Raw genomic sequence first — 25016 nt, 5'->3', positions numbered from 1 at the left:
AATTAGAAAGTCTATAAGTTTTCTTCCCATGGCAATTGTCACCCAGGGTTCCTTTGGGTAAATGTCAATAATGCTAGCAGAATTTAGAGGAGCCCCTGGGGTTCCATCATTCTTGGTCACTATCTGTAAATTGGGGCATCTGGTCAGGCACACTGGTTTCCTCTCTCAACTTCCGAGAATGGTTGGGACATTTCCTTTTCCAATGGTCTTCCTGTTTACAATAGGTGCATTGCCCAGGTCCCAGAGTCAGGTACCCAGGACGATTGGAAGAAGAGGGCCCTGGGGGTCTTATCCATGGTTTTCCGCCTCTTCCTGCAGGTGGTTGTGATTCTGGTTGATTGCCACTAATTGCTGTGGCAAGCAGGGCATCCTGTTGTTGCATTTCCCATTGTTTCTGTTTTTCTTGTATCTGGTCTCAGCTGTTAAACATTTTTAAAGGCAATCTCAACAAGCTGAGACATGGGCATCCCTAATCCCCCTTCCAGTCTTTGTAATTTTTTCCTTATGTCAGGGGTACTTTGGCTAATAAAAGTCATTGATTAGCCTCATGTTATCTGGATGTTCCAGGTCGATATCAGTGTACTTTGTGTAAGCCTCAAAGACTCTCTCTAGGAAGGTCTAAGTGTTTTCTTTTGGTCCCTGTTATACCCCCTGGACCTTATTTAGGCTCTCCAGTTTTGGGACGCCCTCCTGCATCCCAATTATTAAGCATGCTTTGTAATGATTTAACCGTGCCTGACCTCCAGGGTCATTGGGGTCCCAGCCTGGCTCAACCCCGGATATGGCCTGTACTGCTGGAACACTGATTGGATTGTTAGTTTGTAACTCACGAAGTCTCTAAGCCTCCTGATGAGCCTTGTCCATTACCATCCCACGTTCCTCTGGAGTGAAGAGGGCATTCATGAGGGCCTGAATATCACTCCAGTTGTGATTATGGGCAGCAAAGATGGACATAAATAAACTTTCCATCTTTTGGGGATCATCTCGGTAGGCAGGCATGCTGTTTTTCCAATTGTATAAGTCCTAAGTCGAAAAGGGGGAATGTACATACAAAAACCCTCTGGGCTGGCCTTGGTCATTGAGACCCGCAGGGACTCGCCTTAACGGGAATTGCCCTTCCTGGGGTGGAACATTCCCCATGACAGCTATGAGAAGGGGAGACCATTCCTTTCAGCCTATAGGGTAAAGGGGGGCACAAAGCTGAGCCAGAAGCTTCAAGGGGTTCATTGTGCCCTTCTTGGTCCTCTCCAACCATGCTCCCAGCATATGGCGGAGGCGCTACAGGAGATAGCAAATGAGGAAGGACAGGGTCGTCCTCTGATTTTGATTCTGGAAAGACAGGTTTTCTCTGCGGATCCTCCCTCTGAATCAGGATCTTACATCTCTTTTGCAAATTCTGATTTTGATATAAAGACATAAAAGATTGCACATAGGGGATCTCTTCTCTTTTACAGAATAGGTCTAATTGCAAGATGGCATCATAGTTCAAAGACCCGTTCTCAGGCCACACCTCATTTGACCCCAATGAGTACTGGGGCCAGGCCATGTTAGAAAAGAAAATCATTCTCTTTTTCTTCATGGGCTTATTACTGAACATCACTCGATTTTGAAGAATGCAGCCCAATGGGCTACAATTAGGTATGCCATTTACATTTCCCATTTTAAGGGGGCTTTTTCCTAGGTGGCATCAACAACCAAGGTCTTTCTGGGGATGGTGTTTACATTCTGATAGCGTGGTGCTTGCAGGAATAACTCCCCCAAGAATGACGAAGGGGTCAGTTGTTTCCTGTATGTGTCCCAACACCAACAAAGTTCAGGCAAGTGAGCCCTGGGTGAGCTGCTGCTGCTGACTGCTTTGCCGTGAACAATGAAGGTTCTGTAAAGTATATTCTTCGGCAGGGGAGGTTCCCTATGAGACCATTACATGTCACAGACAGATGCCCCAACACCTCCATAAAGTCCCTAGTCACCTGGGAACGTCCCAAAGGATGGAGTCAGAAGACCCTCATAAAGTTAATTCCTAAAGGGAGTTTGTTATGGTCACCAAGAAACCCAGTCCCCAAACAGCCAATTCAATTTAGATAAACAACATTAATACACAATAATACACAATACAATTCTACCTATAACATAGATCGGAATGCTAGCCAGATTACCAACCGGGACAACTCAGAACCAGATTACCAGGAGCAAATCGTGAGTGAACCTTTTATCCTGTCTCTAATTATCCCAGGTCCAGGCCCAAGATTCTGGACTCAGTTCTCCAGGATTCCCTAGAATACAAGTCAAACTTATATTTCCAGGGGATCACACCAGAGAGACAAGGTAAGGGATAGTCACTTTCTTAATGTTACTCACCCAGAGATGTCTTGATCCAGAAGCGATTTCTTTTCTCAAAAGAGAAAGTAGTGCCAAAGAGCTGGTGGTGCTTTGGTGGGGAAGCAGCATCCCAAAAGTCGAACCTCTAGACTAAAGCAGTCCAGGCAGCCAGTGAAGGCTGACAATGAGGGCCAGCGCTCCACTGAGGGGCCACCAAGCTTCAAGCTGACAGTCAAAAGACCAGAAGTCCCTTTGTGGTCGCCAAATTTGTTACTGAGCAAGGGCTAGCTGCCCAATGTGAATGGAAGCCAATACTACAGCACTGGCCTTTGAGAGAAGAGCGAGCTTTATTGCGTGGCCAACCAGCAAGCAGACAGGAGGCAAGGTTCAAATCTGTCTGCTAGAGCTGAAGCAGGGCCAAACTTTTAAGGATCTGGGAGTGGGAGTAGTTATACAAAATGCTAACTTGGTGGAATCTTATTGGAGGGTGAAAGTGTAACAGTCTTATAAGTCCGATATGCTACAAACCAAGGGACCCCTCGCTTGTTATTAGGTTCCCCATTCCGCTTTTTCTTTACATTAAGTTCTGTAGTTGGGGAACTTTTGGTTCCTAGGCAGCTCGAGATCATCTGAGGACAAGGTTTCCATCTTCTGAGCACGCTCCACCTACACGACTTGCAGTTTTTACTCATTACCCCTACAAAACAACTTTTGATACAACATTGTTAGTGATATAATAGGATACAAGAGGGTCAGTATGAATTGGCCTACGATGGTTACAAACATATTGTAGAAGATAATTCCAATTTTGCAAAAAATATGCAAAAAAAGGACTGGAAGGACATACATCAAAAAGAGCAGTGGTTATCTCCAGGTATAATAGGATATGAGTGATTATTGCTTTCTTCTTCAGACTTTCTATGCTTTCCAAAATTGTTATAGTGAATATTTAAATTTTTGTAATCAGAAAAATATATATATAATTAAAATGAAAGAACTCTTACGAGGACAGGGACTGAGTTTTTACATGTCTTATAGTGGTTACAGCACTTTGGGAGTGCTTTATAAACAGTGAATAACAAGGAACGGAACTGAAGACTACGTCGCCATAACTATAACAAGGCTGAAAACAAGAATGTTGAATTGCAGGCCAAAACTCTTACTTAACACTCCATCCCCCCATTACCAGCCCATTCTATGTTAGAGCCTTTCATCTGTGGCTGATACATATGCAAACCTATCAACTGTGGGCACTCTTGGCTTAGTCGAAGACAAAAAATAAATCATGTATTTTCAGGATATGAAGGCTCCAGGCTGTGAAGTCCCAGACCATGCATGAAGTCAGATATATTTCTTTTATGATAATAGTAACCAGTATCTATTAAACACCTGCTATATGTCAGGCAAGTATACATCTCACTTAATTGTAACAGCATCCCTATGAGGTATTATTATCTCCAGTATTTCCTTCCAGTCTTTTTCTATGCATATGTGTACATAGAATTTCTCCACAAAGTTAGTATCATATTTTAACTCCTTTTTAAAAAAATGCAATATGAACCAGCCCTGATGGCCTAGTGGTTAAAGTTCGGTGCTCACTGCTTCAGTGGCCTAGTTTTGTTTCTGGGTTGCAGAAACACACCACCCATCTGTCAGTTGCCATGCTGTGGCGGCAGCTCACATGGAAGAACTAGAATGACTTACATGTAGGATACACAACCATGCACTGGGGCTTTGGGGGGAAAAAAAGAGGAAGACTGGCAACAGATGTTAGCTCAGGGCAAATCTTTCCCTGCAAAAAACCAAAAAAAGTAACATTATATTAGGAGCATTTTTGTGTGTCAGTTTTTTAGCAGACTTTATTTTTTAGAGCAGTTTTAGGTTTACAGAAAAACTGAGCTGTAAGTACAGAGAGTTCCCACATACTCTCTGTCCCCCGCCCCCCACCATGCACAGCCTCCCTTGACTATCAACATGCCTCACCAGAGTGATACATTTGCTACATTTGGTGAACCTACACTGACTCATCATTATCATTCAAAGCCCACAGTTTACATGAGAGTTCCCTTTTGGTGTTGTACATTCTACGAGTTTTGACAAATGTATAATAACATGCATCCATCATTATAGTATCATACACAATAGTTTCATTGCTCTAAAAATCCTCCGTGCTCTGCGTCATTAGTTTTTTTTAATGTAGTTGTTAAGGACCACATCCATTGTATGAATATAACCAAAATTGATTTAACAATCCCCTATTATTGGACATTTAGATGGTTTTCTTATCTCTGTTTTAAAGATGAGAAAACTAAGACCTGGTGACTTGACAAGTGACTTGTCCAAAGTCAACTGGCTAAAATGCAGGCAGAGCTGAGATTAGAATCCTGGTCTGTCCCTAGAACCACACACTTTTACTCCACCACCACACTGCCTCTGAATTAATAATACACCATTACCCGCTCCCCGCCCCGGAAACCAGGCATTCTCCACAACCAGAGCAGTCAAGGATCCACGCATGTGCTCTGAGAAGGGCAGGCAAGGTAAAAGAAAGAGGTGGCCCAACTGAGATGGAACAAATTGAAAATGCAAAGGGAGGTACAAGGACATAGAAATAAGCAGATGGTGGGAGACGGGTACACAGAATACTCGTTAAGATAAAGAGAAAGCTGGGTTTGGGAAACCTAAAGGGGAAAACTCTTGCTTTTATCTCGGTATATAGGAGAGAGCAAAGATAATAACCTCAAGGCCATGTGGGAAGACAGGAAGGATAAGGCTTCTGGGAAAGTGAATGAGACAAGGAGGGCTAAAACTCCCGAGGACCGTAAGGCTAGGAGAGGCTTAGTGTGGGAAAGAAGAAAGGCCCAGAGCAAAGAGGCAGGCTAGAGTAGGCAATGGACACCAAACCTACAGCGTTCCTAAGTCTGCGGCAGGACTCCCTGCCAGTCTGAGCCTTCTCTACGATCTCAGATACTAAATGCTCTCCAGCCCTTAGGGGTTGGAGGGGGAAAGTGGGGAGCGGGGACTGTAAAGTGCTCCAACTATATTGGGGACTGAGAATGAATCCAGGCACACATTTTTTTAAAGCCAGTAGGCCTAACGCTAGTGCCCCCTCCCCCCACCCCACTTCTCTAGCCTCAACCTCAGCCACACCCACACGCTAAGGACCTTCCAGGAGGGGGAGCGTGTGCGCGCGCGCGTGCGTGCTCGTGCATATGAGAGGCAGAGACAGAGACGGAGACAAAAAGAGATCGGGAGAGAGAGTGCGCGCCAAGGAGAGAGAGAGAGCGAGGAAAGAGACAAGGACAGAGAGAGAGAGGGAGGGAGAGAGACAGACATAGAAAGGGGGAAGAGCTATTGGCCTTGGTGAGAAAAACTACTGAAGAGAGAACGCAGAGAGCTCCTGCAGGAAGACTCAGGGAGAAGATCCCAGAACTTACCCTAAGACCGTTGAGGGAGTGGGGGGAGTGTCTTTGCAGGACTGGTTTTGGGGTCATCAGGCAGTAACGGTTACTGCAAAGGCGTTGTCACTGAGCCAGAGCCATTTAACCCGCCCTGGGTGGCTGGAGACCCAGCTTAAGACACCCCACAACTGTGACTCTCAGAATGGTTAGGGGGCCCGAGGTTGCAGACAAGGGGAGGAGGGGCACGTGAGGGCTGGGTCCCTGCCTCCCCCCTCCGCTGTCACTCATTACCCCAACAGTCGCCCAGGGGGCGGGCCCCGGAGAGGTGGGGTTGGGGGGAGGGTAATCTTGGCAGGCGCCTGCTGCATGGCGTAGGTAGGGACTGTTGAGGGGGGCGGACGCCGGGGGGTTGAACACGAGTGGGAAGCGAAGAGAGACACGGGGAGGGGGAGGGGTCCGGGAACCATTTGAATGAGAGGAGGGGATCACGGGTAGAGTGGGCTCCAGGAGGTAGGGCCGGCACGGGTGTGAAGGGGCCAGACTCTTGAACCAGGTAAGGGAAGCAGGTGCGTAGATCTGCTTTTTGTGGGTTAGTGTACTCGGCCCTTCGGTGGAAAGGGGGTGCCGCCTCTCCCGGGGGCAGGCTTGAAGGCTCCAGAGGCTATCTTTTCCTCCTCAACTAACGGGGCCCCGGGCGGGGGCTCAAGCTCCATCTCCAACGACTGTGCTCCACTCCGCAATTTCCAGGCGGCCACTGGGCTGGGAGTCTCGCGCCGGGGGCCGGCGCTGTCTCGCGAGCCCCCTCCTCGAGCCAGCCAATGGGGTTGGTTGCTGGCGCCGCCCGCCCGCCTGCTGCAGAGCGCTGGGCGCTGTGAGCGGCGCTGCCATTTAAAGGGGCCGCGACCCCTGTCCCGGCTGCTAGGGAGGGAGGTGGAGAAGGAGCGCGGGGCCGTCGCTGTCTGCAGTTCTAGGCTTGTAGCCGTTACACTAACCCTGCCTCAGGTAGGGGTCGGGCCTGATCAAGCCGAACCGAACCTGCAGGCGGGATCTCGCAGTAGCCGGGAGGGGGGTCTGAGGAGAGATCGTAGCTCCAAAATGTCTTCCTGTAAATGCCTGAGGTGGGGGGTGGGCAACAGGAGAAGGAGGAACTGGGGGAGCAGTGGGAAAGGGGGACGGAGCTGAGGAAGTGGGCGACCCTGAAAGGTAACTGGGGGGGAGGGGTTAGGAAGGGCAGTTTGTGGGGGCGAGGAAAGGGCTGAGGGAAGACCATGCAACGCGGGGGGGGGGGGGGGGGTGGGGCCAGACAGGGTGGGTAAAGACTGAGGAGCTGGGGGGCTCTAGGAGAGAGGGGAGGGGATAGAAACTGAGATCGCGGGGGCGGGAGAGGCTCCTGGTGGCAACGGCCCTGGGAGACTCTAAGGGGGCGTTCAGCCCGAGTTGGGGGGGGTAAAAGGTAAGGGGGGGAGGGGAACTGGGAGTTGCAGTGGGGTGGCGGGGCAGGCGGGCGGGTGGAACGACCGACTGCCTGGACCGACTGCCTGGCGACTGTGGGCACAGGGCCAGGGTGGGAACGCCTCTCCCCACAGGGGGCGCTGTATGTGGGGGGAGGGGGGAGTGGTCTTTTGGCCTAAAGCCTGTGGCAATGCTTGTCGGTTGTGGTGGGGCTGCCCATGAGAAATCAAAGTGGATGATGGGGTGTGTCCCAGAGCCTATATAAGAAGGAATTCTGGCGAAGACCACCTCTTCCGCCCCCTCTTCTACCCCTAATCTACAGCCCATATCCAGTCATCCTCATGGACCCCAGTGATTTCCCCAGTCCGTTTGACCCATTGACCCTGCCAGAGAAGCCCCTGGCTGGAGACCTTCCAGTAGACATGGAATTTGGAGAGGATCTACTGGAATCCCAGACTGCCCCAACTCGAGGATGGGCCCCCCCTGGCCCTTCTCCATCCTCAGGAGCCCTGGACCTGCTTGATACTCCTGCTGGCCTGGAGAAAGACCCTGGAGTCCTGGATGGAGCCACTGAGCTGCTGGGGCTGGGGGGGCTGCTCTATAAAGCCCCCTCCCCCCCAGAGGTGGACCATGGTCCTGAGGGGACCCTTGCATGGGATACAGGCGATCAGACCCTAGAACCTGGACCAGGGGGCCAGACCCCTGAGGTGGTGCCACCTGACCCAGGGGCTGGGGCAAATCCCTCTTCACCAGAGGGGTTACTAGAGCCTTTGGCCCCAGATTCTCCAATAACCTTGCAGTCCCCACATATTGAAGAGGAAGAGACCACCTCCGTAGCTACAGGGAGAAGGGGCTCCCCTGGGCAGGAGGAGGAGCTTCCCCAAGGGCAGCCACAGAGCCCAAATGGCCCCCCCAGCCCTTCACTGGGAGAGGCTTTGGGGGATGGAATGAACAGTTCTCAGACCAAACCTGGGGGTCCTAGCCCCCCTGCACACCCTTCCTTGCCAGGTAGGTTGCCTAATCAGCCGGAGAATCAAGGGTGGGGGCAAGGAGGGGTGGCTGTGTGTTTGGGAAAGAAGTAGGGGAGAAGGAGGAGGGTGGAGAGATAAGAGTAGGGGTGTGTATGGAGAGGGAGTTGGGGGTTTGGAAGGGAGGAGTGGGGGTGTGTGGTGAAGAAGATTAAGGAAAGTAGGGGTGGGGGGAAGCTCAGCAGCCTGTAGGGGAGAAAAAGGGGTGAAATTTCAGCGGGTGGGATGGAAAGAGTGGATTTGGTGAGACAGGTTCCCTTTTTCTTACCCCAGTGGGCTTTTGGTGCCAGGGTCCTTCCTTCAGCATTTGGGGAGGACACCAGGCTTCTTGGTTCTAAGATTTTTCTAGCTGTTTTGTTCTAGATGAGAGTGGGGTTTCTGGGTTTGATGAATGATAACTAGGTCTGGAGCCACCAACAGCATAGTAATTTCAAGGGAATGATAGAAATGCAGGGCCTAGGATTGTGTCTCTGATAGGGGAAAGACAGCCTAGACTTGAACGGCTCTTGCTTCTCCCCTGTGCTGCCTAGTGGTATCCCTCTCCCAGGCTGCCACCAGGGTCTTAGGGCTTATATAACTGCCTGGGTCCAGGGGAACTTACCCATACATTAATGCTTCCTTTTCCCCTTGCTACCTTTGGGTGGTTGCATTTGTTTTTGTTGGTAAACTATAAATTCTCGATCAAAGGTGTATTGCTGGTGGGAAGGATAGGATTTTTAGTTTTCATGGAGAATAGCTCCCCTCCCCCCCCCCCCCCCCCCCCCCCCCCCCCCCCCCCCCCCGGTTAGTGCAGAGCTCTAGGTAACCCTGAGAGGGGCCCCAAGAAGCCACAGGCACTCGAGTTTTCCCTTTCAGTTTTGAGTAAGTTCTTCCCCAGGAATGGAGGCGGGGGTTGAGCCAGGGAGGGGGTGGTGAGGGCAGGCTCGAGATTTAGGCTGCTTTCTGCTTCCTTTGCAGGAGATGGCCTGACTGGGAAGGCGAGTGAGAAGCCGCCTGAAAGGGTGAGGGGGGGAGGGGATTGGAAGGAGTCTGGTTCCCCCTATAGCTCTGGGAAGGACAGACCCTTCATTTTCCCTCCCAGATGTTGTTCTGTGGAGGGTGTGTGTGAGGAGAGTTAGGAGGAGGGAGGGAGCTCTTGTGTCTACTGCTTCTTAAGGAGAAAGTCTGGCCTCCTTTTCACCCCTCCTCCTAAGGGCTGGGCCAAGGGTCCCTACTCTCCCTTCCCCCTCTCATGTCTGTATCCCACCCACCCCCAAACCCTGTACTAGTGCAGCTGGCCCTTTAGCCTGCCCCTGGTGTCAGCTTTCCTCCCCTCCCGATGTTTCCAAGGTACAGAAGAGAAGCGAGCGCGTTAGAAGAGTAGAGCCTCCAAAACCTGAGGTTGTGGATTCCACTGAGAGCAGTGAGTAGGACTTGAGGAAGTGTGACCGAGTGGGATGTGGCGGGCCATGGATCGCCTGGCTCCTGTAGTGCCGAGCCATACAGAGTGTGAAGTGCCTATCTCTGCTCTGGGTTGGCATGGGAACCAGGGGCAGTGGGGGAAATTGAAAACAAGAGCAGTGAGAATGGAGTTTCCTGTTTCAGCTGTGCCATCCCTCTCCCCGAATCTTCTCACTTAGAGCCCTCCCTTCCTCTCCCTGGGAGATTACAGAGTAACTAAGGGAGAGTGACACCAGTGGCTTAAGATACCAAGTAGTGTGGGGGTTGGGAGTAAAGGCAAGAACTGTGAGGATGGGGATCCCAGTATCAGCTGCGCAGCCCGTTGGTCGTTGGTCAGGGGATGGTTGGAGACCTCCTCCCATAGCTTTTGCTCACTGCCCCTCCCCCTGCTTCCTCAGTTCCAGTGTCAGATGAGGATTCTGATGCCATGGTAGATGACCCCAACGATGAGGACTTTGTGCCATTCCGACCCCGGCGCTCTCCTCGCATGTCCCTACGCTCAAGTGTGGCACAAAGGGCTGGGCGCTCTTCGGTAGGCACCAAGATGACTTGTGCACATTGCCGGACACCACTGCAGAAGGGGCAGACGGCCTACCAGCGCAAGGGGCTGCCTCAGCTCTTCTGTTCTTCATCGTGTCTCACCACTTTCTCCAAGAAGCCCTCGGGCAAAAAGACCTGTACCTTTTGCAAGAAGTACGTGAGGTTCCCAGGGTGTGGGGAGGGCAGGGATCAGGCTGGGAATAATGGGTGAGACAGAGACTATGTTGGCAAGAACCTAGCAGAATGGAACTGGGAGAGAGAGAGGCAGTCTAGGGAGGTGGTCTAAGAGTGTTTGGCTCTGTGGTTGCTGATCTCAGAGGAGGGGCAGAAGCTGATAAAATGAGAGGATAGTACTGAGTGAATATCCACATCCGTTCCCACCTCCAGGGAGATCTGGAACACCAAGGACTCGGTTGTGGCGCAGACTGGTTCAGGAGGCTCCTTCCATGAGTTCTGCACATCTGTCTGCCTCTCCCTGTATGAGGCCCAGCAGCAGCGCCCGATCCCCCAGTCTGGGGATCCTGCCGATGCCACTCGCTGCAGCATTTGCCAGAAGACTGGAGAGGTGAGGAAGCTCGATAGGGGCCAATGTACAGAGCCTGGCCAGCCCTGACCTGCCCCTGCAATCGTGGGGCTGCAGGGGCCAGGGCCTGTGGAAGAGGGGCGAGGGGAGGAAAGGCAGCCATCGTGAGGGAGCGTGTTGAAGGATAGAGCTTCTCCAGGTTTTGTGCAGCTGGCCTTCCTTGCCTCCCAGGACCTCACCATCAAGTCGGCAGCCTGATGTGCAGGTTGGGGGGTCCCTGGGCCCACTGTCTGCTGTGAAGGTCTAGGGTGAGGCGGGGTGGGCCGTCCTTGCATTGGGGTGGGTGGTGGTGGCCAGGCTCTGGCTCAGGGTGTGTGTGTGTGTGTGTGGCAGGTCCTGCACGAGGTCAGCAATGGCAGCGTGGTGCACCGGCTCTGCAGCGATTCTTGCTTCTCCAAATTCCGGGCCAACAAGGGACTGAAAACCAACTGTTGTGACCAGTGCGGGGCTTACATCTACACCAAGACCGGGAGCCCTGGGCCCGAGCTCCTCTTCCACGAGGGCCAACAAAAGCGGTTCTGCAACACAACCTGCTTGGGGGCGTACAAGAAGGTGGGGCCGAGGGAGTAGTGCGTTAGGGGGCTGTGGAAGGGGGTGCGGTTCCTGGGTGATAAATAAAGGTGCCTGATGGGTCGAGGGCTGGGAGGAATAAAACAAATAAAAGGGGTTTCAATTGTATCTGTTATGTTTTATTTTTGAAGCTGGCTGGTGGATACACAGGTCTTTGTTATATCATCATCTATACTTTTTTGTATGCCTGAAACATTTCATGTTTTAAAAATTTAAAAAATAAAAGTGAAGGGACAAATCCAGCCTCAGCCTCTCCTTCCCCATCCTCACAGAAAAACACACGTGTGTACCCATGTGTCTGGTGCAAGACCCTGTGTAAGAACTTTGAGATGCTATCACATGTGGATCGTAATGGCAAGACCAGCTTGTTCTGTTCCCTGTGCTGCACCACCTCTTACAAAGTGAAGCAGGCAGGGCTCACCGGTAGGTGCAAAGCCCTCTTCTCTGAGACCCCTGCTGGCCTTCCTTCTACCTCCCATACTCCCCTCTTCTAAAGTAATCCCTGCTGCCCCACCTCAGCCCCAACCACATCTTCCCGTGGATTTCCTGTTCCATCTCCGCGCTGCCTTACACCTTCTGTGTGCTCTCTCTCTCTTTCTCTCTCTCTGGTTCTCTCCCTTTCTCTTTCTCTCTCTCCCTTTCTCTCTATGCCCCAGGCCCTCCCCGACCCTGCAGCTTCTGCCGCCGCAGCCTCTCTGACCCCTGTTACTACAACAAGGTTGATCGCACAGTCTACCAATTCTGCAGCCCCAGCTGCTGGACCAAGTTCCAGGTACTCCAGACCCTGGACCAGGGATAAAGGGTGTGGCGACCTAGAGAGGGTATGAGAATTGGGGTAGGTAGGCCTGGGCAGGGCAGAGAACAAGCCTGACTTCCCCTCCCCACCACCACACACATCTTGCCCCTCCCTTACTTGTCTTCCTTCCCTCCAGCGCACAAGCCCTGAGGGGGGCATTCACCTGAGCTGTCACTACTGCCACAGCCTCTTCAGTGGCAAGCCTGAGGTCTTGGACTGGCAGGTAAGACCCCCAACCCTTACCCACACCTTGCCACACAACCAGATATCTGTCTGAAGGGGTACTTCCACTTCGCTCTTGCCAAGTCCAGATGTCACAGCTCTGTCCTCCCCGCCCTGTGCCCCCATCCCAGGACCAGGTGTTCCAATTCTGCTGCCGCGATTGCTGTGAGGACTTCAAGCGGCTTCGGGGTGTGGTGTCCCAGTGTGAGCATTGCCGGCAGGAGAAGCTCCTGCATGAGAAACTCCGATTCAGTGGGGTAGAGAAGAGCTTCTGCAGCGAAGGTAAGGAATGGGGAAGGGGCAGAAGGCCCTGTACCTCATGGCTGGGGAGAATGGCGGAGAAAGGAGGAGCACTTGGAATGTGGTCTGTGGGGCAAGGGCCTTCTGCTCAGGATGCTCTACCCCGTCCATCCTATGGCTCAGGGCACGAGAGGCTGTTACAGAGAGGCTTCAGGTGTACCACCTTGGAGAGATTGGGTCTCATGCCCATGGAGATCTCTGTGTCTCTGGACATTTCCCTCTTGCCCTCTTTCCAGGCTGTGTGCTGCTGTACAAACAGGACTTCACTAAGAAGCTGGGATTGTGCTGTATCACTTGTACTTACTGCTCCCAGACCTGCCAGCGCGGAGTCACTGAGCAACTGGACGGCAGCACCTGGGACTTCTGCAGCGAGGACTGTAAGAGCAAGTACCTGCTGTGGTACTGCAAGGTAAGGGGGCGGCACGTTAGAGAGGAGGGAAGGGTGGCAGGGAGCATGGGCTGTCAGGCTCTGATCTCCAGGGAGGGGGCTCCAGCTGGCCCAACCTCCAAGGGGAGCAGCATGGCTTATCCCAGGGCAAAGGGCCCAGCACATTCTAGGGAGGCAGGTCTGACCATCCTTTCGACACCCTCAGGCTGCCCGGTGCCATGCCTGTAAGCGCCAGGGGAAGCTGCTGGAGACCATCCACTGGCGTGGGCAGATCCGTCATTTCTGCAACCAACAGTGTCTGCTGCGCTTCTACAGCCAGCAGAACCAACCCAACTTGGATACCCAGAGTGGGCCTGAGAGCCTCCTGAACAGTGAGTCCCAGGCAGGGGGCGCACTCTCTTAGAACTGGCCTGGACTCTTCTAATCCTGGTCCCAGCCCCTCTCTTCCTCCTCTCTTGCTTTCACCTCATCCCTGACCAGAGCTCCTGGTACTGTGTTCTCTTTTAGCTTCTAGACTGTGCAGGTACTTGGGGGAGTCTTGTTTAAAGGTTCTTGGAGTTAGATTCTGCTGCTTTTCTATAAAGGATGTATTTTTAGGGATTGAGTTCCTACCCCGGTGGGATGGGGCATGTCGGAGCTGTGGTTAGTTTTCATAGAGAAGGAAGTATCAGCATAAGCTCTACCTTTAGTAAGACTGAAGACTGTTGTTATTTCTAGAATGTTACCCCAGCCCACTCCAGGGGTACCGAACTCCTGAGGGCCATCTACATGGAAAATCTCAAATTATGGATTATTGGGGAAACTGTAATATTTCTCATTCTTCTTGGCAGCCAGGAGCAAAGAATCTTCTTGGCCACTGTTGCTGGGGCCTAGAGAAGACTAGGTCTGGGATGATGTGGAGGGGAAATTCTAGACTTCCCATTCCCATTTGGTGTACCTCTTAATGAAGCTCTCCTGGAACAAGGGTGAGGAAAATGGAGAGCTAGTTCCTCAGATTAGAGCATTCATTTTTTTTGGTCTACAGGTCAGTCTCCTGAATCGAAGCCCCAGACACCCTCTCAAACCAAAGTGGAGAATAGCAACACCGTGAAGACTCCAGAGGAAAATGGGAATCTGGGCAAGGTCAGGGCACAAGCCAAGGGGAAGGATGGTCTCGGAGAAGGGTACCACAGTTGGCAGCACTAACATTCCTCTGTCTCTGTAGATCCCTGTGAAGACCCGATCTGCTCCCACTGCTCCCACCCCTCCTCCACCCCCACCGCCCCCAGCAACACCCCGCAAAAATAAAGCTGCCATGTGTAAGCCACTGATGCAGAATCGGGGGATCTCCTGCAAAGTGGAGATGAAATCCAAAGGGAGTCAGACAGGTGAGCCAGGGTAGCTGGATGCCACAAGCTGTATTCCATAGTCCTAGGCCTTCAGCCCTGTGCCAGGGAGCTAGATAAGGGGGTTTCTTGGGTGGCTGAAACATCATGTGTATTATCCTAGAATCACAGAATTGTCTCTCAGCATTTGGCTCAAGGGCAGTTTTGTGACACTGAGCACGTGTTAGAGCTTTTAGGGGTGACGAGCTAGCATCAGGTCCTGGGTCAGGCGTGACCCATCTAGCAGGGGCTCTGAGAAGATCCCTTTCTTGTCAGCAGAAGAGTGGAAGCCACAGGTGATCGTGCTGCCCATCCCAGTGCCCATCTTTGTGCCAGTGCCTATGCATCTATACTGCCAGAAAGTCCCGGTGCCTTTCTCAATGCCTATCCCGGTAAGTGTCCCTGCCCGTCCTGGCAGGATCCTCCTTTACCTTTCCAGGATTGAGACCTACCTCTCCCCCTTACTCTCACCAGCTATCACTTGCATCCACTGGTATGGTTCTTGGCGTTCAGTTGGGATTTGTGCCTCCAGGTGCCTGTGCCCATGTTCCTGCCCACTACCTTGGAGAGCACAGACAAGATTGTGGAGACTATTGAGGAGCTGAAGGTGAAGATCCCTTCCAACCCCTTGGAGGCCGACATCCTGGCTATGGCAGAAATGATTGCAGAAGCTGAAGAGTTAGACAAGGCCTCATCTGACCTTTGTGGTATGCCATGGACAGCAGCAATGAAGGAGACAGGGCGCTACCAGTCTGTCTCTGCTGAAGGGGGCGGAGAGTGGTGATCTTGGTGCCTCGTGGGATGAGGGAATCATTGGGATTAGCCCCTGAAAGCCCGTGAAGGCGCTAGGCAGGAGCTGCAGTGACTAAGCCCGCTTCTCTGCCTCCCAGATCTTGTGAGCAACCAGAGTGCAGAGGGACTTCTGGAAGACTGCGACCTGTTTGGACCGGCTCGAGATGATGTCCTGGCCATGGCTGTCAAGATGGCCAATGTCTTAGATGAGCCTGGGCAAGACTTGGAGGCGGATTTCCCCAAGAGTGAGTAGGATTAGAGGCGTGCCCACTGAGTACAGTAGCATTTGTGCCATCAGGAAAGGAGTGTTGCTTGTGACCCTGAGCATGACCCTAAACAGTGCTCCTTATGACCCTGTGCTAGGGGCCTCTCAAAGGGAGCAGTGCCAGAGATACTGGGACAGGTGCACTCTTTTATACTTGTCCTGTTTTTTGTGTGTTTGTGTTTTTAAAAAATTTTTAGTTGTGGTAAAAAGCACATAACATCAAATGTACCATCTTAACCATGTTTCAGCGTACAGTTCAGTAGTGTTACAAACATTCCCATTGTTGTGAGTTTCTGTGTGCCTCTGAGCATGTTCTTGGTATAGCTTTGCTGGTTCCTGTTGAGTACAATGCAGCTGTCTGGGAGGCTCATCTCAGGTCACGTGGGCAAGTAGCAGAGTGGGGTGGAAAGACTGCAGGGTTGAGATCTTAAAAAATTGATTTCTGCTTCCTTTCCTCTCTAACAGATCCTTTGGACATTAACCCCAGCGTAGACTTCCTCTTTGATTGTGGCCTGGTAGGGCCTGAGGATGTGTCTACTGAACAAGACCTACCCCGAACCATGAGGAAGGTGAGGGCTGGGGCTGCTAAATCAGCAGAAGAGAGATGGAGACTCAAAGGGCAGGGAGGGCTCTCACAGCCGAGTCAGCAGCCTTAGTTTGACCTTCTCTGACCTCCTTTCTCTGCCACTGTGGATACTGATATATAGTCAAACTTTGCTCTCCTCCCAGTTCACAAGGTCATCAGAGCTGTTCCTGGGAATCTGTGCTGTGGAAGTTTACTGTGTTCTTACATCAGTCCCCGCCCCAGTGGTAAACACTGTCCTGACTGGCTTCCGTGGTGCCCCTGGCCTTATCTCTACCCCCTTCTCTTCCCCTCCAGGGTCAAAAGCGACTGGTGCTGTCGGAGAGCTGTTCCCGGGACTCCATGAGCAGCCAGCCTAGCTGTACTGGACTCAACTATTCCTATGGCGTCAATGCTTGGAAGTGCTGGGTGCAGTCAAAATACGCCAATGGAGAAACCAGCAAGGGTGATGAGCTGCGCTTTGGCCGTAAGTACCTAAGTACCAAGGGAAAGGAGGCAGGAAAAGGAGGTAGGAATGGGGTGGAGGAGGGGAAGGGGAGGAGGGGCAGGGCTGTGATTCAGCTGAAGATGTCTAGGAGTGATAAGGCTGTGATGACTTAAGGGTCTCCTGTGAAGATGGGAAGGAGTTATAGAATAAGTGGAGGTGCTGTCGAGGTTTCAAGGCTGAGGGCTCTTTTTGTGATTGATGGGTTTGTTGTGGAGCTGGACGTGACTAAGGGAAGAAGGGGTTAATGTGGAGCGAAATGAAATTCTCCATGTGGAATTTCCTTAATCCCATCCACCTCTACTACATATCACTGCAGCCAAACCTATGCGTATCAAAGAGGATATTCTGGCCTGCTCAGCTGCTGAGCTCAACTACGGTCTGGCCCAGTTTGTGAGAGAAATCACTCGACCCAACGGCGAACGATATGAACCTGACAGTATCTACTACCTGTGTCTTGGCATCCAACAGGTACCCCTTACACACTGCCTCACTTGCTGTCACTCAGCATAGTAGGCAGGGTCCCACCAGAAATGATTCTGTCCCACTCCCTGTTCCTCACCTTGTCTCCTACCCTGAGCGGGCAGCTTGCCTTTCATCTGCTACTCCAGACAGGACAAGATATATCAATACTCTTCTAAAATCAAAGCTGCATTCCAGGACTGTTGGCCAAGGGGCAGTCTTCATTGCTCTCTGGGTCCTCATTGTAATCTTCAAATCCATTCTAGGAGGGGAGGGATGGGTAGAGCTTGGCTCCTTGAATGGTGGGGTAATTTTTAGTTCCTACTGGGAGCCCTGCGTTACCTAACAAGGGGCCTGGGCTTGTGAAGAACCAGGTGTGCCACATCTCCTCCAAGCCTCCTCCTCTTCCAGCAAGGCCTCAGTGCCTCAGAGTTGTAGGTGTACCTGGGGAAAAGCACTATGGTTCTAATCAAGCACTTGTTGCCCATCATCTCCTAATTACCAAGGTCACCATGCGTGGGGCCTTTGGCATCATTGTCTTTCCTTTACGACCTAGAGTCTAGCTTTATGTGTGTCTGTTTTTCTTCTTCCAGTACTTGCTGGAAAATAACCGAATGGTGAACATTTTCACGGACCTTTACTACCTGACTTTCGTTCAAGAACTCAACAAGTCTCTGAGTACCTGGCAGCCCACACTCCTCCCCAACAGTAAGGGACAGGGACTTAGCAACCCCTACATCCTTTCCTCCATTTTTACAATACACCGTTCCAAGAGTCCTGGGCTGTTTGGTCTGCCGCTCTTCACAAAGGGTCTGAGGGCAGGAGCATGTAGCTGGGTGCCTCAGGGTTTAGAGCTAGAGGAGCCAGAGCCCCGTCCTTGAACATGAGGAGGGGCTCAAGACTTAGGTCTGAAGAACTATGTCTGGGACCAAAAAAGATGGCCTGGGTTTGGGTGGTAGTTGAAGGAACGCAGGAAGCAGTTGTGGGACTCGTCAAGGTGTACATCTACCTGCCTATGATTTGAGGGTGGTAAGGGAAGCTCCGAGTGCAGGGGGAAACTCAAAAAACAAACCATCAAGCAAAACAAAACCAAACCGTCCAGTCCTACTGTGTAGCGTAGCAGGATGTCAGGGTTTTATATACAAGTCATTTACCAAATGAGTATGGTGTGGTAAATGCTGTGAGCAGGGCGTGTGGGATCAGAAGTGGTCGGGTTTGGGTAGTCGATAACTCCTGACCGACCTCGCCCCTTGACCTTTGCAGATACCGTGTTCTCCCGAGTGGAGGAGGAGCACCTCTGGGAGTGTAAGCAGCTGGGAGTCTACTCGCCCTTTGTCCTTCTCAACACCCTCATGTTCTTCAACACTAAGTTTTTTGGGCTGCAGACAGCTGAGGAACACATGCAGCTCTCCTTCACCAATGTGGTGCGGCAGTCCCGCAAGTGTACCACCCCTCGGGGCACCACCAAGGTGGTGAGCATCCGCTACTACGCCCCAGTTCGCCAGAGGAAAGGGCGAGGTACGAGGCTGCCCCTTCCTTTGCTTTCCCCTCCGTCTCTGCTTTCCCCTCCCATGCCCCACCGTAGCTGCCAGGTTGGCCCTCTTCTTTACCACTAGCTTCCCTAGCCTTCCGTTCCTGCATTTGCAAAAAAGGTGAAAACAGCTGGTCCTTCAGTATCATGGGCAGTAGCTGTTGCATGAATATGAGGTCACTCAGTTGCCTATTTCCAGCTTTTCCTCATTTCAAGGCAATTAACTTACTTGCCTACTTTTTTGGGGCTTGGTGGACAGGTAGGAAGCTGTTGGGTGGGCTTGACTGTGGCGGAGAGTTGACAGGGTGAATAACAGGCTTTCCATAGTTCTTTGCTATTGGGCGTAACGGGAACCGCACCTTGGTTTCCATTCTGATGCTGGAATCCTGTCCCATCTGAGTGCAGTTCCCAAGGTCCCTTCTCTGGACCTGAGCCTCCACCTGGACTAATGTGCTGGGGGCTGGGGCCATCAATGTTTATCTCGGAAGGCAAGCCCAACCTCGCAATAGGGTCTGTTTTGTCAGTTTGTTTGTATAACTTCTGAGATCACCTCTTCAGGAAATCAGCTTGGTGGAGATTGTAAAGAGAGACTCTAGCAGTGAGAATTAGGGAGGAGTGCAGAGATAACCCTTAAGGACGTTTGGTTGGTGTGGGCAGACCGACTGACTCTTCTTCTGCCCTTATGTCTTTATGAGACTGTACTTTGAGTCCTGAGGCCTTCCCCCTGTGCCCTGGGCTATGCTCTTGGAGGTGGCTTGTTGAGACTGTACTTTTAATGAGTCTGTGTCATTTGCCTCCTCTGCAGACACGGGTCCTGGGAAACGGAAGAGAGAAGATGAAGCCCCTATCTTAGAGCAGCGTGAGAACCGCATGAATCCCCTTCGCTGCCCTGTCAAGTTCTATGAATTCTATCTCTCAAAATGGTGAGTCGGCGGGTTTGCAGGAATGGCCTTAGCACAGGGCCCCAAGGGACCTGCTTTGCCTTGGTACTGATCTCTGTTCTACCACTCCCACCCCCACCATTGCAGTCCTGAAAGCCTCCGGACTCGCAACGATGTGTTCTACCTGCAACCTGAGCGGTCCTGCATCGCTGAGTCACCTCTCTGGTACTCTGTGATCCCCATGGACCGCAGCATGTTGGAGAGTATGCTCAATCGCATTCTGGCTGTGCGTGAGATATACGAGGAGCTGGGTCGTCCTGGGGAGGAAGACCTGGACTGAGCCCATGTGCTATCCGTATCCATCTTTCACACCAGTGTCTGTCCTGTGGCCACATCCCACAGGGCAACTGGTCCAGGAACCAATGCTACTCATTCTGAAGGGCCCTGACTGCCCTTTTCTACTCATCCATTCCCTGCCTTCCCTAGGAACCCCTGGCTTTTACCTTCTTCCGTACCACTTGACAACCACGGGGCCCCAGTCCTCTGTATTCAAGGGCTGGTCTCCCAGTGATGGGCAAAAGCCAGCTAGGCCATTTTCTTTATGCTTCAGAGTAAGCCCCTTCTCCTGGGGCCAGACTCTGGGTAGAGTGTTAATAGCTCTGGTGATCCTGTTGGCTTTGGGTTTCCTGACCCACCTCACATAGGTAAAGCCCCTTGTTCCTAGGTTTGGCCAAGGGAAGAACCCAGCTGCCTTCTCTGCCCTGTGCCCACTCCCTTCTTTACTCTTCCCCAGCATCACACTCAAGAGTCTTGTATGAAAGATACGAAAGAAACTATGGAATTAACGAGGGGACCATTTACCTAAAACACAGAGCTTAGACACTCTTCCCCTCCTGTGAGATAACTGGTTGTTGGAACCCCCTTGCCACCTTGTTCCCCCTCCCCACTCCTGCAAGCACCAACCCTTGGTGCTGCAATTAAAAAACTTCCAAATGCTTTCTTTTCCTCAAAGGCAGAGAATGACTCTAAGTATGGGGAGCAGACTCCTGTCCCCTTGGTTTATGTGTTTGTCTCTCTCTGCCATCTTAGGTTGGCATGAGCCATGGTGTCAACATGCTTAGCCCCTTTCTGTAACTGCCTCCCTTTAGTTCAATGGACAGAGTTCCCAAGGCAAAAACTACCTTCTGACTTGGGTTGGGGCTGGGTTCCCCGCTCTCGTTCTTCCCCCATCATAAGAGCCAGGCCAAGCCTGTGGGGGCCCTGGGTCATGCAGGATGGGATCTGTGGTCAAAAGATAGGTGAGGAGCTGTGGGCATGGGTCTGCCCCAATTGCCTACATTTTCTCTCTTCCCCATCTTGCCTTTGTAGTTCCAGACAACTATTAGAGTCCGGCAAAGGGGGTACCCAGTTCTTTCCCTGTTGGCTTTGCTGTTCCCCAGCCTCCTTTTTGTGTTTTTATAACTGTCACCAGTTTAGCCACTGTTTAAATTGTATATATTGTCCTGAGGCGCCTGGCCTGTCCCTTCAGTGAGCCGCGCCCGCCCTTGTGTTCTAGTGAGAAGCTGTTGTCACGACTAACCTTCTGTCTCTGGAATTGTTTGTTTCAAATAAAGAGTTAAAATAGTCTTTTGCCTTCTCTGGGGGAGGGAGCGTGGAGTTTGGAGGGGTAAGGGATACAGAGGAGCAATGCTGGACAACTCCACATCTCTCAAGGTGTAAAGAAGGGAGGTAGCCCACCTCAATTTGAGAATCGTTTTTATCCACCTCACTGAACGAATCCACTAGGAATGTGGTACTTTTTATAACACGTTTCTAACCACTTAAGGGAAAAAATTTATTCAACAGCTGTCTGTTAAGGACCTACTATGTTTAAGGACCTAGATTAGATGCTTCAGAAAAGACAAAGATTAATTAGACCAGGATCCTAGCCCCAACAGCCTCCCAGGCTAGAGGGGAGACAGACCAGTGCACAGTCAGTTGTAAGACAGACAGAATGAAATAAATAGTGCTATGGGAGAGCAGAGGAATAAGGAACTCATTTCAAGTTTATATATAGAGAGGTTGTATGCGAGTTCACTGAGGGAGGTGGCATTTGAGCTGGGCCTCAAAGAGCAAGTGGGAGGGGTTGGGGGGACCAGCACTCACTCAAAGGCTGAGATTTTCCAACCAGGGAATGACAGGATCAGATCTGTTGCTTTAGGGAGGAGATCTCTAGAACAATGTGAAGGATGAGAGATCAGTGAAAGGAGTGTGGCTAAGAGATTCTGTGGGCCTCAATGAGGGCCGATAGGGATAAAGAAGGAAAAGAGAAAATGGATTCAAAATGAGTTTCAGACATTCTGAAGGTCAAGTCTGCACGATCTGGCAGAGAGGGAAGAATTGAGCATGAATCCCAGGTTTCTAGCCTTGATTGGGAGAATGAGATGCCTTTAACCAAGTTGGGAAACATAGGGGCAGGGTTTCTTTGTTTGTTTTTTGTTTTTGCTGGGCTGTGGGGGTAGGGGAAGGCTGGTAATAAGTTGAGGTTTTGGTCACGTTGGGTTCGAGACTCCATTGAAACATCTATGTGGTAGAGTGTGCAACATGGCATAGCAGAAAGAACACCCAAACTTGAGTTTTTAATCATAGCTCTGCCACTAAAACTTGGGCAAGCCTGTCTTTTTAAGCCGTACCTGAAAAACGCATTCATATTCTGCCTTGACTTTCTCACAGAAATGTTGCGAAGGTCAGATGAGAAAATGGATATGAAAGAGCAATATTGATGGTACGTGTTACCGTATATACTAGATAGTCGGAAATGTGGGTCTGAAGCTTAGAAGAGAGATGATATGTTTATTTTTTCCAGCTTTATTGAGATATAATTGACATATAACATTATGTAAGTTTAAGGTGTACAACGTATTGATTTGGTGTATTTATTTATTGCAAAATGATCGCCACCATAGCGTTAGCTAGCACCTCCATCCCATCACATAACTACCATTTCTTTTTTGTGGTGAGGAAGATCTACTTTTAGCAACTTTCAAATATACAATACAGTGTTATTAACTATAGTCACTATGCTGTACATTAGATCCCCAGAAGTTATTCATCTTATAACTGGAAGTTTGTACCCTTGGACCTTCACCTCCCCATTTCCCCTACCCCCAGCCCCTGGAAACCACCATTTTACTATTGCTCTGAGTTCTGCTTTTTTAGATTCCACATGTAAGCAATATCATACAATATTTGTCTTTCACTGTCTGACTTATTGCCCTTAGCATAAGGCATGCGGTGTCAACTTAGAAGTCATCTGTAAAGAGCTCCTAGGTGAAGCTCTGGGAGTGGACAAGATCACTCAGGGGAAAATAGGATGAAGAGAAAAGAGGACAAATTTCTCCCTACCTTGGAGAATATCTCCAGTTAACCAGCGAAAGGAACTGAGAGGGAGAAACCAGAGAAGTAGGAGGAGCGCCACATCTGCCAGATGCCAAAGGTAGAACCAGCTGACGAAAAGCTGTCCTCATAGCCCAGGCCAAGATGAAATCTATTCAAGTTGCCTCCTCCTTCTCCCATCCTCATCAGAGCCCAAGACCGCCTGGCTCTTTTACCTCCTTCCCCTCCTGGAACAGAGAAGGGTCTGATATCATTTGTTCAACTGCATTTCTGCTCTGTGCCCAGCCTTGTGCTAGTCACTAGGGATACAAAGATGAGGAAGGACTTGGGGTCTGCTCTTGAGAAGTCCCAAGTCTGATAGGGAGGACCAGGGCTGTGACTAGGGTGAGGCAGTCAAGATACCTAGGGTGCAAAATACAAGAAGGCACTCACCGCCGGGTCCTGCAGGTACAGCATGGGCATCGCACAACCCCACGAGGGAAGACCTCCTTCAAGTTTGCACCCTTGGTGCCTCAATTGCCTCGCCCTAGTCCTGACCCTGGGGAAGACTCATATGTCAATAAAATGACCAGGGTAGAATGTAATTGTTACTCATTCTCTCCCAGGAAATCAGGAAAGACTGCAGAGGTGACGTGAGCTGGGTTTCATGAAGAGTGGGCATAGTTTGTGAGGCAGGAGAGAGCACAGGGATCCGTGTGCACAAGGGCGTGGAGGCCTAAGAGAACTTGGAGTGCCTTCAGGGAGGGGTGGTTGGGCTGCACAGGAGGGAGAGAGGGGACAGTAAAAAGGGTGAGGAGTGATGGGAGGTGTCGCTGGGAAAATAGGGATCAGGTTGTAAAAGGGCATTGAATGCCACGCCATGCCATTCCCTACAAGGGTGACCAACCCTCTTGGTTTGCCCAGGGCCTTCCCAGTTTTAGTGATGAAAGTCCAGCATCCTGGAAAATCCCTCGGTTCTGGCAAGCCAGGACAGTCATACTTTATCCTCGAAACAGTGAAAGCCGTTAAAGGATTTTCACAAAGAATTGGCAAGATACGCTTCAAGTTTTAAGGTGACCCTAGCATGTCTGGGTGAGGTGGAGGAGGACTGAGTGCTGAAGAGACCCAGGAAGCAGCAGGGAGGCAGTGGTACAGAGATGCTTATATGCTTCGCCTTTGGCATCTGGCAGGCAGGAGTTCCAGTTCCCCAGTCCAGCCCCTTCTTTCCTAGCTGTGTGGCCTGGGCAAGTTATTTAACCTATGTGGGCCTCAGTTTCCTCATCTGTAAAATGGGGACAATGGTGGTGTTTACCTCAACGAATGGTGAGGATTAAGGGAGATACTGTTTAGCACAGTGCCCAGCACACAGCATGCGCTTAATAAATGTTAGCTTTTATCGTCCACATTATCAGTTAGGAGCTACTTGCAAGGCCTGAAGGAAGGCAGCAGCACAATGGGAATGCTGAGGAGGAAAAGGACTTAAGAAAGCTTTGGGAAGCAGAATAATCAGACCCTGTTCGTTGGGTAATTGACTATATTTTAGTGTGAATGACTTTTAGTGTGCATTAATTCTCCAAGGTACTTGCATTTCAAGACTTATCTCTAATTGGAGAATGAAAGGCTTTGTCCCTTGAAGGGAAGGTGGAGGGGAAGGAGAAAGAGGCAAGGGGAGACTGCTGGAAACTCTAGCGTGTGTTAGAGATCCCTAAGGTTAAGGGAGAGAAAAGGTGGAAGTTCCAAAAGCTTATCTTGACTAGGGCTTTGGAGGGAGGAGCTCTGAATAGCTGTCTCTCCCTGCCTTCCCTGCACTCCCCAGATTGGTTTGCTTCCTGGGAATGGACGATTTCTGGATTCCCTCTCTGAGCTCAGGGCAGCCCCTTACTCAACTCTCACCATTTCCCTCTCTTAGCCTGAAGGATCCCCAAACACACATTTTGTTTTTCAGCAGGTTACTATTTAGGGATATTTTCATATCATACTGAGCTTATCCCACCCCACCCCTATATCCTGAGCTACTTCCTAAGGCAGCATGGAGTGGTTACTTTGGGATAGAGGAGATAGCACAGATTTTGGATTAGGATAGGCCTAAGTTTTAATTCTAGCTCTGCAGTTTTAGGCTGGGCAGCCTTTGGACATGTTACTTAACCTCTCTGAACCTCCATTTCCTCATCTGAAAGTATGGGTATAGTAATAGCTACCTTGCATTATTGAGGTTATGTATGTAAGTGCTTAATTTAGCACCAAATCTGGTCCCTACTAGG

General features: G+C 50.9%; 1 protein-coding gene and 1 long non-coding RNA gene across 10 annotated transcripts; one reads left to right on the top strand and one right to left on the bottom strand.

Annotated features, from left to right (window-relative positions):
- Positions 1–2905: 2905 nt before the first annotated feature.
- On the bottom strand, positions 2906–5892 carry LOC139042667 (uncharacterized). The gene is made up of 3 exons (XR_011499660.1): positions 5757–5892; positions 4024–4111; positions 2906–3027 (listed from the first exon to the last, which is right to left on the bottom strand). It is a non-coding gene; the product is annotated as an uncharacterized lncRNA (long non-coding RNA).
- ZMYM3 (zinc finger MYM-type containing 3) lies at positions 5563–21025 on the top strand. Of its 9 annotated transcripts, none has more exons than XM_044764304.2 (25): positions 6051–6095; positions 7495–8180; positions 9158–9201; positions 9530–9602; positions 10039–10333; positions 10568–10745; positions 11097–11315; positions 11606–11756; positions 11990–12105; positions 12266–12352; positions 12483–12633; positions 12888–13060; positions 13245–13410; positions 14064–14161; positions 14244–14406; positions 14680–14795; positions 14936–15110; positions 15294–15440; positions 15926–16029; positions 16341–16509; positions 16847–16998; positions 17583–17697; positions 18253–18507; positions 19326–19443; positions 19549–21025. In XM_044764304.2, exons 2-25 carry the CDS (start codon positions 7514–7516, stop codon positions 19739–19741), a joined length of 4125 nt encoding a protein of 1374 aa, XP_044620239.1. In that variant the 5' UTR covers positions 6051–6095; positions 7495–7513; the 3' UTR covers positions 19742–21025. The 9 variants fall into 9 exon arrangements, with proteins under 9 accessions (XP_070358386.1, XP_044620239.1, XP_070358384.1 ...); XM_070502283.1 differs by having other exon boundaries at positions 6052–6095; positions 9536–9602; positions 14683–14795; XM_044764303.2 differs by lacking the exon at positions 6051–6095 and adding an exon at positions 6141–6273.
- Positions 21026–25016: the final 3991 nt, after the last annotated feature.

This window comes from Equus asinus, chromosome X (genome assembly GCF_041296235.1).
Source record: "Equus asinus isolate D_3611 breed Donkey chromosome X, EquAss-T2T_v2, whole genome shotgun sequence".
NCBI lineage: Eukaryota > Metazoa > Chordata > Mammalia > Perissodactyla > Equidae > Equus > Equus asinus.
The sequence above is the reverse complement of the archived record's forward strand: the minus strand, read 5'-3'. Positions and strand labels throughout refer to the sequence as shown.

Bases quoted from the DNA above. Each gene is read 5' to 3' on its own strand.
- ZMYM3 (XM_044764304.2), top strand. From the start codon at position 7,514: ATGGACCCCAGTGATTTCCCCAGTCCGTTTGACCCATTGACCCTGCCA. The intron at 15,111-15,293 runs GTATGCCATGGA...TCTGCCTCCCAG, and splicing joins GGCCTCATCTGACCTTTGTG to ATCTTGTGAGCAACCAGAGT. The intron at 15,441-15,925 runs GTGAGTAGGATT...CCTCTCTAACAG, and splicing joins GGAGGCGGATTTCCCCAAGA to ATCCTTTGGACATTAACCCC.